The sequence below is a fragment of the Carassius gibelio genome, chromosome B19 (genome assembly GCF_023724105.1).
Source record: "Carassius gibelio isolate Cgi1373 ecotype wild population from Czech Republic chromosome B19, carGib1.2-hapl.c, whole genome shotgun sequence".
NCBI lineage: Eukaryota > Metazoa > Chordata > Actinopteri > Cypriniformes > Cyprinidae > Carassius > Carassius gibelio.
The window spans coordinates 13,032,173-13,050,015 of record NC_068414.1 but is presented as its reverse complement, the minus strand read 5'-3'; the positions used below and the strand labels follow the sequence as shown (position 1 = coordinate 13,050,015).

The following is a 17,843-nucleotide window of genomic DNA, read 5'->3' as shown; positions in this document are numbered from 1 at the left end:
GTCTTCTTCTCTGTTTTAGTGTATCTCTGTGGCAGAATTACAGCGCCACATACTGGTCTGGCATGTATACTACATCATTATGCGGTTTCGTATGGACGCGGATATTTCTTGAGACGAGGAAAAAAAAGATCGGATTGGGGTAAACTCCGTCTCCGTGAAAAATTAGCAGCAATTTGTTGTCAATTCGGCTGAACTGTTTTTAGCATTGATTATAATCAGAAATGTTTCTTAAGCAGTAAATCAGCATATCGATGATTATTTCTGAAGGATCATGTGACACTGAAGACTGGAATAATGATGCTAAAAATACAGCTTTGATCACAGGAATAAAAAAAAATATTTAAATAGAAAAAGTAATTTTGAATTGTAATAATATTTCACAATATTACTGTATTTATGGCCTTTTTTATTGAATAAAAGCAGCCTTGGTGGGACTTTTCAAATATATTTTAAAGTCCCCAAACTTTTGAATGCTAATGTATTATTTCATAAAATAAAATATCTGCAATAAAAAGACACTCAAGAGAACCAAGAGTTGATCTATAAAAACTTTCTACGATAGCTGTTGTGGTGAAATTTAATCATGAAAACCCAGTAGCAAAAACATCTTGATGAAGTGGATAGCTTCAGAAAGTATTATTAAATTAAGGGAGATTTGCATTGATTTCTGTGCTTGCAATCCCTCCGCAACTTAATGCATCAAACCAAAAATACAATCAGTACGTTTTGCACGTGCACTTCTGCAAAGCTCTGCCTCTGTCTATAGCTACATGCATATATACTTCGCTCCCAGTGTACTTAAAATAAGTGTCATGCCATGACCAAAAGTAACGCACACAGCACTAATCATGTCGATTCAAATAGGACATGACTTAAATCTGCTCTCAGCCGCCTACTGTCTTCCATCACAGAGCGTCCTGTGTGTCCGCTCTCGTCTGAACTGATCGTGTGTAGTTGTGTCTGTATAAGCGAGGGATCAGAGAGTGGGAAGGACATCCACGCAGTTACACAAGCCAGCCACCAGACCAATAATCCGGCAGCAAAGGCTGAGATCTGTGAAAAGCTGTCAAAAATATATAAAGTACAAGAAGAGAAAGTTTGGCAGCTCTCTGCTTTTTTTTCTCTCCCGTCTGGCTCTGGATTTCCTTCCACTCTTCCTCTCATTAGCCGCTCAACATTAAAAGTGTCTTGTGGTCGTGGTGTTTGGCAAAGCTGAGGGCGCTGACGGATGAACGAGGGGGATGATAACAGTTAAAACCACAATGTGGTGACATTGGAGTGTGGAAATGTTTGCTTAATGCTTAATGGTGGCCAATTAGACAGCGCTCGACAGTAATTACGTTTGCACTTGATCGTCCAAGTGTGTGTCTCAAAGTTTGTGTGTGTGTGTGTGTGTTGAGTTGAACACGGAGGAACAACAGACTCATCTGAGTTTGAACAAATAAAGATCACCAAGCTCCAGGACTGTCTCAGACTTGATGCAGACCTTCTTCTGGTTCTGCTACGGTTATTAACACTCTGCATAATGAATTTAAAGAGAAACGGCAGCTCACATCATCTGCATAGTCATTCTGGAGTAGACAAGGAGGATGCTAAAATAATTAAGTACACACATTCATTTATTAGTCTATTTAAACTTTATATTCCAGAATTGTAGACAGCAAAAATGCTTCTGTATGCATTTTATATTTATATAAATAGTACCACTTTTCCGCAGATGCATGAACACATTAAATAATCATGTTGTACAAGTTCAGTAAAGCAATAAGTGACTTCTATTTTAGACATGATATTGCTTGTTTTTGCTCAGTTTTGCTAACGACAATAGTTCAAACAAAGATCCCAGTACTGTTTTGCGTCTCTGAGCAATGGACGGTGTTTGTTATTGAATGAATCAGCTGTTTGAACAAATCAGTTTAATAAATGATTCAGTGATTCACTCATTAGCAGCCAAATGCTTTGTTTCTGAATGAATCAGATGTTTTAATGAATCTCAATGACTCACTCGTTAACATTCACTTGCTGTCACCTACTTTAATTTATATATATGATTCTTTTCCATTTTGCATTTACTTGTACTTTTACTTAAATACATTTAAGATTTAAAAAATACTTTTTGTACTTAAGTACAATAAATATGACATACTTTAAGACTTTTACTCAAGTAATATTCCAAACGGTGACTTTAACTTCTACCAAAGTCATTTTCTGGTGAGACATCTGTACTTTACTTGAGTGTGACTTCACGTTCTTTATACAGCACTGCTCTACAGTCAGTCGAGCTGCACAAGAGAGGACATCAGAGCACCAGAGACCTTTTTGACAGGTGCTATGTCACACCTGGACAGTACAGGAAACCGTGTCATCCAAATCCTGTGCTGCTACAAACAGGTGAGAACTGACAACATAGCTCTCTTATAGATAACGAGCAATTAGAGAGAGATAAACCAGCCCTGAAGGGACACAAAACAAATGTGTGATGTGTTTCCACATGGTTTGAAGCGCTAATCATTTTACGATGGCCATCATTCATGTTGACCTCTTGGATTAGCAGAGAGTTGAGAGTTCATCTCCTCTACTCATTATACATAATGCACCAATCAGCAGAGTCATATATGTTTTAACAAATTACTAATCAACACCTTTATGAGATCTGCTCATCACATTAACAAACAGATCATAATAAATCTCAACCAGAGCATCAATTAGTCCCATTTAAATATAACAGTTTAAAACAGATATGACTGGCATTGGATTGCATTGAACACACCAGCAGATAAATTGGACAAGAAACTTTTTTGAGGATTGTGGTAATTTGATATAAAATATTTTTAAATAACCTTTATATAATAACAACAATTAAACTTCCTTATATCAGTAAGAAATATGTCTGATTAATGTGTAGTGGATTTGACCCCAAATCAGCTTAATTATACAGGACGTTACAGCTGAAGATTTAAGGGAATTGTGCTTTTTCTGATACAAATTGTAATTGCTATAAAAAATAAAATGCTGCTCCAGTATAAAGGGCTGCACAATTTAGCCAAAAAAAGTTATAATTATATATATGGCTAGAAATTATGAATATTATGAATATTTAATATTATTATTATTACTACATAAAAGTAATAATTTAACAGAAATGTTTTTAAAAAATAAGATTTTCTTTACAGTAAAATTGTAAAATTACAGCGCAGTTCCTATTTGAAGATCTGCAAAAAAAATAGGGAAAAAATTTATTAATAATAATAATAATAATAATAATAAATAAAAATATTACAATAATAAATATTGCTAAAATTTGATTGTAAAAAAGAAAAGAAAAAAGAAAATCATTTTATTTTACAGAACAACTGTAAAATTACACTAGTAATATTTATGGCCGGGGCAGTTTCTTCATCTTCAGCGATTGGTTGATGCACCGCAAGAGTGCAAAAGGGAGGAATTTTGTGTCACATTCAACCAAAGCTGTTATCTTTCTGGACTGTTTGTTCAGCCTCTGGATATATACTGTAGGTCAACCAGTGTCAAGTCACGAATGAGTCCGTTATTATTAGTGTGCAAACAAACAAGTGTCTTTGTTTAAATGTTTCAAGTCTTACTACTTCTCATTTTGTTATAATGGGGTAAATCATGTATGCTAACATTTTAGGAATGTTTTGCACACCCTAGAATTTTTTTCACCAGCCAGCACGCTTTACGAGTGTTGATCTTCAAATGTTAAACTATAGAGCTTTTATTTTGATGAAAAGCTTCTCTTTTGTTGACAACAGTCAGCTTGAAAGCACTTCTCACTTTTCTTATAAAATGTGCTTTAAAGCGTCCCAAAACTCAAAGCAGATGCAGAGATGAATTTGGCATGGAGCACAACGAGCTGCTCTGAGAACCTGAAAACATGGCTCATCAAGCTGCTCATGTGCAAATGAACAAAGCACTGCGCTTCACTCTAAAACACGCAAGGCATGTTTCTTTAATTAAATCACAGTAAGCCAAAATCACAATTTTGGTTTTTAATAAACATGCAGCCCCATAGGATCTCAGCCAAAAATTTTAATCCAGTCATTAATTACCCGTAAGACCTTCATTTATCTTCGGAACACAAAGTAACGTAATCAGCACTGTTTACATTCAGCATGAGCGCTTCTTCTACTGAACGTAAACTGTGCTGATTACATTCTGGGATACTGTCCAAAATGGCGGAAGACAGTAACAATATAATTGCTGAATAAATTATGTTATTTTTGTGCGCAAAGAAAACAATAAGTATTTGCGTATAACCATTGATGTCACATGGACTATTTTACTGATGTCCTTGTTACATTTCTGTGCAATGATCGTGATAGTATCCTTTCTGTTTAGAGAGCTCCCAGATTTCATCAAAAATATCTTAATTTGTGTTTTGAAGATGAACAAAAGTCTTACGGGTTTAGAACGAACTGAGGGTGAGTAATTAATGACAGAATTTTTTTTTTGGGGGGGGGGGGGGGTGAACTAACTCTTTACAACCAACTAGTTATTAAAAAATAAACAATGACTAGTCACTTTTGCAAACATCCCTTCGTAACTGGTGTCTGAAGCATGCGAGACTCACCTGCGCGTGCAGCAATAAGGTGAGTGGTGCGGTTTGGGTCTTTGGCATTGAGCACAAGGGTCTTGCTAAGCTTGGCACCCAGTGCCTTGGCGTGGTACCACTCCCTCGTGCGCTCTATTGGGTAGTTGGTGGGATACAAGCCACTGAAGATGATGGTGGTGCCTGCCAGCGCGGAGCCCTTCAGTTCGGGAATGATCTTCCGTATGTCCGGACTCTCTGAACTCTCTTTCCTGAGGAAGGCCTCGTAGCGCGAGTAATACTCTCTGTGGATGCGAACCAAAACCTCCTCCAAGTAAATCAGGTGGTCGTCCTGGTCAATGTCTTCCTCTTCCTCATCGTCCTCATCCTCCATACTGTGATCTAAAGACTCCTCACCCATGGTGACGCCTGACTGCTCGCTGTTTTGAGACTCAGTTTCAACTTCCTTCTTGTCAGAACAGCCATTGCCCAAATCACTGAGGTCCTCGGGATCTGTTTCTGGGACATCATCCCCCTCTGTCCTCTGTTTGTCCCCTTCCCCATCATCTGCTTTGCTTTTACACTCCTCTGTTTTTGTTTGGCTTAGTTTGGCTTCGCCATCGCTGTCAGATAATCCCGTTTTACCCTCGCTTTCGCTGTCGCTGGAAAGGTCAAAATCCAGGTCGTTGGCAGCAGTGTTTGAGATGCCCGTTTCACCTGAGCTGCCCTCGCCCTCTGCTTTCACATTACACTTGTCAGTTAATTCTGTGTTGTCAGTGGGCCGTTCCCCTGCGGGTTGAGTCCTCTCATTAGCTGATGCTCCCTGAGTGGCAGTGGCAGAGGGGGACGAGTCCACATTCCCAGTTTTGGGGTCCTTACTGGATTTCCTGAGGCTGTTTCTCTGTTCTTCCTGTCCTGACGGTTCCAAGTTCTCTGCAGGCCGACCAGCCTGGTTACCTACAACAGGATATCAGAAATTGTGTTTAAAGTACAACTCTTGAGTAACAATTTGTGTCTTAATGAAGCAACTCTTTTCTGAAGTAATTCTAAATGTCTTACTTGAAGCACTTCTACTGTATGTACAATGAATTGTACAAATAGTTGTAATACAGAGTTAACAAAAATACAAAATATTTACAATACAGAATATACAGTATATAGGTTTTAAGTGCTATAATCAGGTCCCTGGTGCATTTACCCAACCAGGGTAATGTGAAACAGATTAATCCAGTCACTTTGCTTTGATGAGCCTTCTTCTGCAAAATGCCCTTTACCCCCCATTAATCTGTAAATTTTCACCCACAGTGCAGTCATTTTGATTTCGCAAGCGACAAAGGTGTACTAACTTTAATGTCATGGTGAAAGTTTGAGAAAAACATGTTAACTGTTCTGCCTTTGGACAAGCACAGAACACTATTTAATCTATAATGATAAAGGCACAGAGAAACTATCACTGGAATCATTTTTAGAGCTAATCAGAATCAATCCTGCTATAACGAGCCCGAGAATTTAAACTGGCAAACGCGCTTGCGCTTGCGCTTAAATAGACAGATATTGTCCGCTGGTGTGGACGCTAATCTCTTATCTTTATAGTTATTGTGCTTGGTGTGAACGGGCCTTCAGAGGAAACAAGAGAGCAGTGGATGTATTGATTTATTTACTGTATATTACATGCAGTTTATTTCCCAGCTGTTTACCTTCATAGACATAACGTGTGTGTTTTTAAATATAAACTTGTGTGAATGAGAACTTAGTTTAGTAGTCACATGCTGTGACAGCCGCTTTCTGTCCGTGTGCTTCGGATGTGTGTGCCCAGAAAACTGTATATCAGAAATAGAGCCCGACCGATATGAGTTTTTTTGGGCCAATGCCAATACCGATATTAAGGAGTAAAAAAAGACTGGTACCGATATATCGGCTGATATTCTTTATGTGTAGGCTTTATAACAGTAAGGTATAGTCAAAAGTTTTACACACACTTCCCATTTGTATGTACAAACTTTTGACTGGTATTGTATATAGAATACACTAAATACATAAACACATTTTTTTGCAATGATAACAAATGTGGTGATCAAACACTTGTGTATCACTATGTGATAAATAGGCTTGTGTAATGGAAGCAGGGTATTTAACAATAAACTTCATTATTCAAAATGAGTCTGACATCAGTGCACTTAACAGTAAACTTCACTTATTATAAATAACTTAAAAACACAAATAGAACAAAATATATATAAAACTTGAATAAAGAAAATAAACAAGGTAGCTGTGTAGGACTAGCAAGCTAGCTACTGCCGAACCAACAGGTGCAGGTTTATGCAGGAAGCACAGCTTTTCCAAAATGTAAACATCTAAAATTAATAAATAATAATAATAATAATGATATTTTTTCATTGTTGTGTTGTGTATTTTCTGGTATTCAAATGAACATGCAGAACAGGAGGATTCTTATTTAAATAGTCTTTTGCAGTTTAATATTCACAGAAACTAGTCTACACCGCAATTTGATTTAAGTGTACTGACCTGTTCATCACTGATTATAATGGGTTCTATTGTATTTTGTTTCTCCAGTATAAACACAAGCATTGACCGAGTGGCCTTGATCAGCTGTATGCACCGCTGACTCATCCTGTGATGTGCAGATCAGCTTACTAACGTTACTGAATCTGCTGTTAAAAATAACAGGGTGGATAATTTATATGAAGCAGTGGACTAATTTTGAGCTCGTTCGTGCATCTCTACACTACATTAACCTGGGTCGCCAGTAGCAATCAATGGAGCACGCTCTGCTGGACAAACTAAGTAATTACACCGTTCAGAAGCATTTAATCGGTGTTTTATGTTCTGTATTGTCACATATCAGCACATATTTGCCGATACGATATATCCACGATAGGCTCATAGCGGCAAAACGATATATTGGTCGGGCTCTATTATACATTAATATGGTTTAAAACACATTATTTCAGCCCAATAAACATTATAATCAGAACCAAAACAGATGTTTTTTTTTTTTTTTAGCAGGTACAGCTGTAACAGCAAAGCTATAATCTAGAAAAGGGTGCGGGGAGCAGCAGCTCATTTGCATTTAAAGAGACAGGCATGAAAAACAGCATGCTTCTGCTTCCACTCAGAATATTTTTTTTCAAAATGATATAATAAATGATCTGTGGAGTATTTTGAGCTAAAACTTCAAAGACACATTCTGGGGACCCTAGAGACGTACATTACATACTGTATAAAGGGACATAATATGTCTCCTTTAATGCTTATGTGTGGATGGGATGCTTAATGCTTAAGACTTAATGCATCATGTTTTCATCTGGAGCATCAGTGAATGAATTTTTTTAATAGTTATGATTGAATCCCTCAGTAGTCCTCAGTGGTAAAAGATGGATTTCAAAATCACACAGTTACTGCTGGAAAGGGTTCAAATATGCAAAAGATGCAGGAAAACTGAGGAATTTGCAGGACATGGATGTTTTTTCTGAAGAACAGTTCTCAGTTTAACCATTCAGAACAAACAAGGGACTCATTAACAACCATCACAAAAAAAAGATTTTTTTAGAGAGATTTTTAAAGACTTCTTCCCAGATTCTGCAAGGGCTTCCCAAACTGTTGCATGCCACTGTATTGCAGTATCATTGAGATACCACAACATTTTTTATTATTGATACTTCAAAATCTGTGTAAAGTCAGTTCTGCGAACTGCTTCTAAACCCATTAGAAATGTTAGAAAAGCATTGCTGAAACATCTTACAAAGACTGTGAACAATGAAGCGCTTAATTGTGAAGTTATACCATTAAACAGCTTTTCACTATTTTCATGATCAATATTAGTTTTTTGTTTTTTTGAGGGGGCGGCTAAAATCGTGACTCAATAGCCGGATTTCCACTGTCGGGCCAGTGCGAGCCAGGGCTTAAAGCGGGCCGGGCGCTTGTAGCACCGAGGCCAGAATAGCGCAGGGTTTCCACAGTGGAGCTTGAAGCACCGCTGCACGTCACTAAAACACGCCCTTTACACGCCTCTCAGAACAACGTCATGCAACATCATCATTTCACTAACAAAGAGAAGTTTTCAGAAAACTAAGAAATGATACGAACATGATAAAAGTGGCCGTTTGTTTGCATGCTTTGTTATATATTCAAATTCAAAAGCATCGATGTTTTAAGTGATGCATTGATCATATTGATTTAATTTATCAGGACTCAAAATTAATCACACATAAATACACTTATTTCAATTTTATTTATTTATTTTTACCGCTCATGAAAATAGCCTGCTTATTCAGTCGAGTCTGTTTATTAGCCACAGTAGCCGTCATATTTAGAATGAATGATCGATCGAGAATCGAGAATAAGCTGACGTCTGATTTCTTCAAGCGGTCATATTTTACCATGTTTACTATGGTAACATGTGTAGCGAGCATAAATATTTCAGCCTTGTATGGTGATTCTATTATCCACATTGGATTTAGGCCAAAAAACCCTGGCCATTGGCCCCGAGGAAGCCCTGGCGAGGCACGATCAAGCCCCGGAAGTGACAGTGGAAACGCGACTGGCCCTGGCACGCACTAGCTCGATAGTGGAAACACGGCTAATGATGTAATCGAGCCACTGAGCACTGCCCCTTTGCCAAAACTACAAGACGTGTGTTAGATTAATAAATTAATAAATTACCAGTAAGCTCAAAGTATACTTAGGCTTTTTAAACATACAGCCAAATGCACCATATGATATTGCATGTGAACACAGACACTCAACACAAGCACATTACAAAGGAAAAACATTTAAAAGAAATTTGTCCAGTGTCACTAATTATTGCAAGAGCTTAAAAACTGGGAGTTATTAAAATGTTCACCGAAATACATTAAACTCTTAGAATGTCTGGAATCCTGAAATGTAGTTATTTTATTTTAACTAGGAGACTAAGAGTGCCAATATATTAAAGTAATAAAAAAAATAGGGCTAGGGACCTTCAAACACTTCAAATACAATGAGCCTTAAAGTCAAAAGGTTGAGAACCACTGGCTGGTCAGACAACGGATCACTAATAGATTTTTTAAATATAGTTTTGTACAAGATGTACAGGCAGAAGGTCAACCACAAACATGTTTTAAGCTTCAAAAGAGGAGCTCCACTTGAACCCCTCTTCACCCAGTGATCAGTTCACAAACAGACATTTCTAATGTTCTTGTAACTTTGTTTCCCATGTGTCCAGCCCGCAGGGACTCACTTCAAACAGCTCTTGACAGACAGAGCCTGTGCATAGGCTGTGAACTCTCTTTAGTTTGTGCAGGAGCAAATCAGTTTAATAGATCCCGCTGCTGGTGGACAGGTTGACCTCCGCTGGCAGAGTGTTTCCTGGAGCTGCTCCTCTCCTCTGGTAAGCAGATTATTGCAGAGCTCACAGAGAGAGGTCACGCACATGAGTCTTTATTAAAACACCACCATCGCTTCTTATTAAACCCTCCCTGCTGGAGAGCAAACTACTTTTCCACCCAAAAAAAGGTTTGAAATCTGAGGCAAATCTAATTCACTTCCGCAGTAATCCTTGTGAGCAATATTAATCCGTAATGAAAATTAACCATGAAATACTCAAAAGAATTCACAATGGAAGACTAACCAGAAGACGAACAGCTGTTCCAATAGCCGCCTCTTGTCATGAAATTTTTCATTCACTTAACCAAATCTTTTAAAGTAACAGTTCACCCAAAACTTAAAATGTGTTAAATGTGCTCACCCTAAGGTCAACCGAGATGTAGATCAGTTCCTTATCAGAATAGATTTGGAGAAATGTAGCATTACATCATCACTTGCTCACCAATGGATCCTCTGCAGTGAATGGGTGCCGTCAGAATAAAAGGCGTTTTAACCATTGCTTCTGGACAAAATCCATAATCAATATTAAAGTTTCCTCCAGTGAAAACATCCACCCCCTGAGGTTCTCTCAATTAAACAGTTAAGGTTCCCTAATTGTTTTCATTCATAAACCATTCTTGATCTCTACATATTTCTCTCCTGATTCAGACAAGACTACTTATCCACTGGAAAAAGCAATATTATGGATAGAGGACTCGTATTTTATTGGGAATCAAATACTTGAAGTTAGATACTTCTTGATGGAAGTTTCTTACAAACATGCAGCTTTTCACTTCACAAGATGTTAACTGATGGACTGGAGTGATGCGGATTGCTGTGATGTTTTCTGACGGCACCCATTCACTGCAGAGGATGTGATATAATGCGATATTTCTCCAAATCTGTTCCCATAAAGAAACAATCTCATCTGCATGTTGGATGTCCTAAGGGTGAGAAATTTTTAAATCATGTTTGGGGAAACTTTCCTTTAAGATGTAGGCACAGTCAAATTTGGGCAAAACTTCACCAAAAAGAATGGTACTGTCCATTAAAAAAATGCTGTCCATTACATAGCGATGTATGAGCTTACACAGAAGTCATATTCCTGTTGGTCAGAAATCTTTTATACCAATTTGTGTAGATTCCTACAGAAAAAAATGGATTTGTTCTTTTCACAATTGACTTTAGCTCATGATTCTGCCTTCGAGGACAGAAGACACGGGCTAATTTCCAGTTTGCCGAGCATTATCCTTAATTAGAGTCTCTGGGAAAATAAACTTTACCTTTCCTGGCCATCTGGGCCTCTCGTGAGCCCGGTGGGGCGTTGATGTCACCGGTGCCCTGGAAGTAGATGTACTTCTTCACTGTGATGAGGTTGGGGGCGAACTTCCACACGTCCTCTCGGTCGTCTATGATGCACACCATGGAGTCTCCACAGGGGAACAAATTTCTTAAAAAAAAAGAGCAGCAGTTTTCATACTGACATTTTTAGACGCTCATATTTAGCGGCTGTTGCTTGGTTATGACTAAATGAACAGCTCCCAGACAGTCCCAGTCTGCCAAAACCAAAATGTCAATGAGCATTTCATAACATTAACATTGGTTCAATACCAAAAACACTGCGGCCAAAAAAAAAACGGTTTAGACAATTAGCTGGTCTCAAGGTGAATTTTAGTGGATGTATGAAATCACAGGTGCAGAAAATCTAATTAAGTAATGTTAATTAACATCTCACAACCACAAAATGTCGCAATGAAATGAAAAAATGTGTGTTTGCGCTGTATATTCTGATATTTTGAGGTACATCTCGAGGGTCCAAACGCATCTGGGGTCTCTGGGTATACAGCGTAATCAGTACAGATTCATCTAAAGAGCCCCCGAGAACATCTTTATAACAGCTGGAGCTTTGAAATGGCAAACAAAGTCATTCACACTAACAGAAGCACTGGGCTGCAGAGGCTTGGCTTCTGTAGGTTTCTCGACCTAAAGAAAGTAATCTGTGCGTCCGATCGTGACTGTCTTTGTATGATAGTGGCTGCTCTGTGAGACTGTTCTTGCTTCAAGGTCAGTACGAGAGCCTCATATGAAACCCACACACATTAACAGTCTGACACGAGCAAAGAGAAGTGTAGTTATTGAATAAAACAAGAAAAAGCAAACAACTCTGGCTCGAAGATGTTTTATGCTACTGATGCAGAATAACTAATGCTTAAATCCTATAAATATTTTGAGTTGTTGAAATTTAACACGCTGTTAAACTTGAAAATTAACAGCAAGATAGTAATGTAACACATTGTAAACTTACATAAGGTGAAATAGCTAACAAAAACATTTCAATGTCATTTCAATGATTAAAATGTTGAGGATTCGGGTTCAAAGATTCACTGAGTGCTTCACCTCAAAGGAAATAACATGAGATTCACAGAAATGAGGTGTAGTTTCAGAAAGAATGGAAAATAAACCACCTCTTAAAGTTTGTATAGTTCTCTTTTAAGCAAGTTCTTGTTAGAGGGCACCCTTAAATCAAAAGATTTGTACAACTATTTACAACTTAGACATTTGATTAAAGTTGTGATGCAAAGGGTCATATCTCACTGGAACTATCTAAATTAGAAATCATGCTAGAGATCTCGGAGATATATGCAATCTTAAGAGATCAGAGTCATCTTAAACTTCATTTTAAAAACGTATGTATAGTTCTTCTGAATTATGAACTGAAATCAGATCGTGCTGCATAAACTAATACACTGAAGTGTTGAATGTATTCAGTGTTCACTGTATTCTTGATCTGTCACGCAGAGCCGAATGAATACAGATGTGGGTAAGAAGCAGCGGTCTGTGAAACTGCACTTGAAAACACGTTTAGTTTTAAGTTGAATCAGAGCTGTTCTCTGAAGCCCTCCAGAAATACACACGTCTCTTCTTCTGTCTCTGTTCACACTGCTGGAGTCAAGAAAAACACTCTGCATTGTCACACAAGGTGAAATAAGCTGTGCACTTAACAAGAAAAACACTTTTAAATCTTTTAACCTTTAAAAATTAACTCAACTAAAGAATAGGTACAAAAGAAGAACAATTCTTTAATTGTACTCTAAACAAGGAAATTATTGTAATGAAAATGTCAGACAGTGTGCAAACCACACAACACCGTTCAGACGTTCAGGGTCAGCGCATTTTTTTTCATGTTTTTGAAAGACATTTTATTCTCAGCAAGGCTGCATTTATTTGATTAAATACATTTATTTTGGGTAAAAAAAAAAAATCTAAATATTTTTTCAATATCCAATAATATTTCAATAAGGCCTATTTGAATATGTTTTAAAATGTAATTTATTCTTGTGATATAACGCTGTATTTTCAGCATCCTTACTCCAGTCTTCAGTGTCACATGACCCTTCAGAAATCATTCATGATTGGTGCACAATTAATAATAAGAGCTCTTACGGTTATCAACTTTGAAAGCACTGCTGCTTAATATGTTTCGTGTTTCCAAATAATAAAACAAAAAGTTTTATTTTACTGTCCCTTTTGATCAAAGCATCCCTGCTGAATAGAAGTGTTACTATCGTTCAAAATAAGGACCTCTGAACATTTTGTTGGAACAAGCTGATCTTGAAGTTATTAATAACTACATGTCATAAATGCAAGTTAATTATTAAAACTGCATCAGGAAAGATGCTGAAGGCTAAACTCCTCCAGAAGTAGACAGAAATGAGTGAAACGCCTCACCTGAGGTTGCCCGTCTTAGAGAAGGGGTCAATGCATTCATCTCTCGACATGATCCGATGAGAGAACAGCTTCTTTTCAGGGTCTAAAAAACCTTTTTAAAAGAGAGAAATAAATTGGTATGAGTAAAGGAAAGAAAGAGGAAACCGTAATTTCTTTTAAAGATGAAGTCTGAATTACGGCTGGAAGCAGAGCTATAAATGCTGAAGTTTCACTCAGACTGCATTGAGGCTACTTACAGCCCTAATAAAAGGAAAACAGGAGAAATAAAACAAAACCAATGCTTTCAGACTTTCAATCTCCTGCCTGCGCTACAACAAATCAAGACTTTAATTCAGAAAAGCTGAGCTACTTTCTACATGGTGTCTTTTCTACCTCTGATTGGCTCCATATGAATGGCCATAACCAGACTCCTCACATTAGGGTTTGTGGGAAGCACTGACGCCAAATATTAAGAGATTCACATATGCCAGATGCCATATATGAAGCTCACTTAATGCAAGAACACCATCCTGCAAAATCCTACCTGAACTAAAACCAGACCCAACACTACAAACTTAATTTCCAATAATAAACACTCAGACCTAAATGAAAGAATTAGCAGCACTCTTAAAGGTTACTAATATGGTATATTATAGATGGCTATAATAAGCACCCTCACTAAAGCGATTTCTTGTTTATTAGTCATTTAGCAGAGGCTTTTATTAGCAAAAAAAAATACTTATCTTCAAACTCAAAACACTGAGCAAATGCTCAAACATATGAAGAAATGCTGCCACCTGGTGTCACTGTGAAAGGTCAATATAATCTCAGTTATGGGACTGTTTGATGGGTTTTATCATCCACTGGGTCAGACTCAAAGATCCTGATCGCTTAGAAGAAGACGAAGAATCACACCTGTCCTGCGTCTGAGGTATCATTCATGTCTCATTCAATGTGTCACAGCCATGTACCTGCAATGGTGTGAGCGTACAAACGGCTGCCAAAGGTGAAGACGTGCAGCTCGTACAGTTTGGCGATCTTCTCTAGAAAGTCTTTGCAGTGAGGTCGCAGTCGTGTGTGAAGCATAGGCTCCCCCCGTCCCAGCTGGAAATGAAAGATTCCCTGAAAAAACAACAAGTGAATATATGAATTTATTTAATTAAATGCATCCTTTCTGAAAGAAGGTATTAAAAAACCTACACATCTGAACAGCAGTGCATCTGCTTTAGATTGAAAGGCACACACATGTTCTGTACTGCTGCATTACAGTCCAGCTCTACAGAGGCTGCGTTAGTTTCAGCAGAACAGCTCTGGAAAACGCTGTAAAAGCTGCACAGTTTCTGATAGCAGACATAATGCAGTCTTTGAGGAAAGCATTTGAGCCTTTGATAGCTCAGTTAATGGTCTAGTAATTGTTTGGTATAAAGATCTGAGATTGTGTTTTGCTCGAGTTGATCTACTGAGTGAATGCACGCCTGGCAGAAGGAAAGCGTTAACGCCTACGACAAGAATGAATCGAAAACGGATGATAGCTGAGAAAGAGAGCACGATGCCGTCATTTAAATAAAAACCAATCAGTGCTCGGCTGCAATGCTTCCAGTCACCCACAAGTTCACAGAAAAAAAGCTAATGAGGTTACGAAAGGAGTCAAGGAAAAGCGTACGGCTGTCCACATCTTATTTATGTTTCTGGTAAACTCAAACAAAACGAAGGTAGTGTAGATAAGCCAGCATAACACAGCAAACCAATGACAAACGCCTTAAAAATATCCAATGAGAACAAAAGAAACAAAGAGAAAGCTATGCTACTTCAATAACACTCAAAAATAAACATAAGAAACCAGATAGATATTTAAAAAAAACACATCAGATCGTTGCACCTTCGTGTTTTAATTTAATTATCCAATTACTGCAGGTATAAATTAATTCTTATAGATGTTTCTCTCTGCCCTGGGCATTAATTAATGTCTTCTAGAAGATGATACAATAATGTATATCCATTAATATTGAGTATAATTGTTCACGCGTTTTTAATTATGGTTTAGGGTTTCAGTCTTTTTAAAGAAACTGATACTGTTGACAGTTAAACGTGTAGTGCAAGGTTTTTAGCTGTACCTTGTTGGACATGCGCTGGCAGTGCTGTTCAGTGGTGTGGATCAGCGTTTGGTCCAGATCCACCATCAGCACCAACTTCCTGTTCCTGTGAAGCCTCTGCTGGTCCTCTCGGCCGAGCTGCTCCGCTTGCTGCGGACACACAGGGACAACACACACTGCGTTTGCACACCAGACACTGATTGTGCAGAGTAAACACTAACCCTTTTATACACAACCACCTCTGAAATGTATTTGACCTCACAAATCATCACAAAGACATCAATTACGCACTTTACCTTTAAAGGCCTCTGATATACTCATTTTGGAAGGTATCCAAACAGTATATTAGTTTAAACTTCTGCTATATGGTTTTCTTAGTGCACACCTCTGAAGCACGCGCACATAAAGCAACCGTCACATGTGAGTATTATAAACTAAGCTCTCTTTCAGGTCTTATTGTGCTTAAACGGTCAAATACACACAAGAAAAACAGTCGTTTATGTCTGTGAAGGTAAACATCTGGGAAAGAAATTGTATGATTATATTGGATCTGTGTGACAACAGCAATATTAAAATAAGATATTATAATAATATTATTATAATACATCACAGGGGGAGTGAATTCTGAGCGGCTCGTCTTTTCACAAGCTTGCTAAGAAAGGCTTAGCAAAAAAAATTTACTGGGTTGTTCTTTTTCATGTTTTCTGGGTTGGTAGATGCACCAGGGACCCAATTATAGCACTTAAAGGGATACTCCACCCCAAAATGAAATCTTGTCATTAATCACTTACACCATGTCGTTCCAAACCTGTAAGAGCTTCATTCGTCATCTGAACAACTTAAATACAAACAATTCGTCTCCACATCACTGTAGTGCCATTTTGGAGAATAAGAGCTGAACGCAAGCAAGCGTACGCTCTTCTGTGTCAGCCGTGACACAAGGATGTGCTGTTTTCTTTCAAATCAAAGTGTAAACACGTGTAGGAAACTTATCCCTGTTGCGCGGCTCACACAGAATAGCAGCTACATTAAAGTGATCATTACGGTTTGAATATGGATATTTTTCTTACAAAACGCATCGATTCGCTTCAGGAGGCCTTTGTTCACCCCCTGGAGCTGTGTGAGACACTTTGTTTAATGGACGAGCTTTTTATTAAACTTCTAATGGACCAATGCAGTGCAGCACACACTGAGTGACATCAAACGGCTGAAAGATCAAAGACCATTTTTAAAATAACTCTGACTGGATTCGTCTGAAAGAAGAAAGTCATAGGATGACTTCAGGGTGAGTAATTTATGGGCTAATTTCATTTTTGGGTGAACTAACCTTTTAAGATTTTATCTGAAATGACAATCACCCATTTGTTGTTTGACTGTGACTGAAATACACAGAAACACATATCTCCCTCCTCACCTCTGAGCTGACCATCAGCTCGGGAACACTGTGCACCATGGAAACAGTCGCTGTAGAGATGTGCGCCTGCTGCTTTCCATTCTTGCTCTGTAGTCTGAAACATAAGAGCATCTTCAGCACCATACAGTTACCAACAGAAATAACTCTAAGAGCCGACACACGTGAAAAATGGCTCCTGACAGACGTCATTTCACTTATTTGGGTGGGAGGAGAGAATCGATTCTGAACTGGAGACTGAAGAGTAAAGACAGAGGTAAAGTGGATGTAGACTCACTGAGTTAAGTCCTGGCCGCATTCGGCACACAAGCCCTTCATTACCACGGGATGACTGCATTCTTCCACTTTTGCTATCACACTCCTGTTAAAAAGACAAAAAACGTGTAGCAATAAATACAGCAATAAACAAATGCACTTCATTTAAATACGCTATGCTTCTTAGCAGGCTAAAAACCTAAATTATAGGGAAAGGTCATCTATAAGCTGCATTATAATGATATTTCACTCAGGGGACTGGGAAAATGTATGTATGCAAAGTCTCTCTCCAAACTCCAGTATAAGTGCAAAGAGAAGTGTAAACTGATGTTCATATTTTCAATTGAAAGCATAAAAAAATAATCTGAGCAATTTCTAATATATGCACACAGCACCCTCTACTGTTAAAGACTGCAAAGAAATAAGCATTTTCTTTCCTATGTTGACATATTTCCTAATGTAA

The 17,843-nt window shown here is 38.0% G+C and overlaps 1 protein-coding gene across 2 annotated transcripts in view; it reads right to left on the bottom strand.

Moving 5' to 3' along the window:
- The window catches only part of LOC127979658 (RNA polymerase II subunit A C-terminal domain phosphatase), a 97,272-nt gene that overhangs the window by 76,155 nt on the left and 3,274 nt on the right, over positions 1 to 17,843 (bottom strand). For both annotated transcript variants that reach the window (XM_052585248.1, XM_052585249.1), the window contains exons 2-8: positions 17,403 to 17,486; positions 17,129 to 17,222; positions 15,736 to 15,864; positions 14,593 to 14,743; positions 13,643 to 13,733; positions 11,197 to 11,363; positions 4,592 to 5,506 (exon numbers count right to left, since the gene is read on the bottom strand). In XM_052585248.1, the coding sequence (XP_052441208.1) occupies positions 4,592 to 5,506; positions 11,197 to 11,363; positions 13,643 to 13,733; positions 14,593 to 14,743; positions 15,736 to 15,864; positions 17,129 to 17,222; positions 17,403 to 17,486 (1,631 nt within the window). The remainder of the gene's footprint in view (positions 1 to 4,591; positions 5,507 to 11,196; positions 11,364 to 13,642; positions 13,734 to 14,592; positions 14,744 to 15,735; positions 15,865 to 17,128; positions 17,223 to 17,402; positions 17,487 to 17,843) is intronic.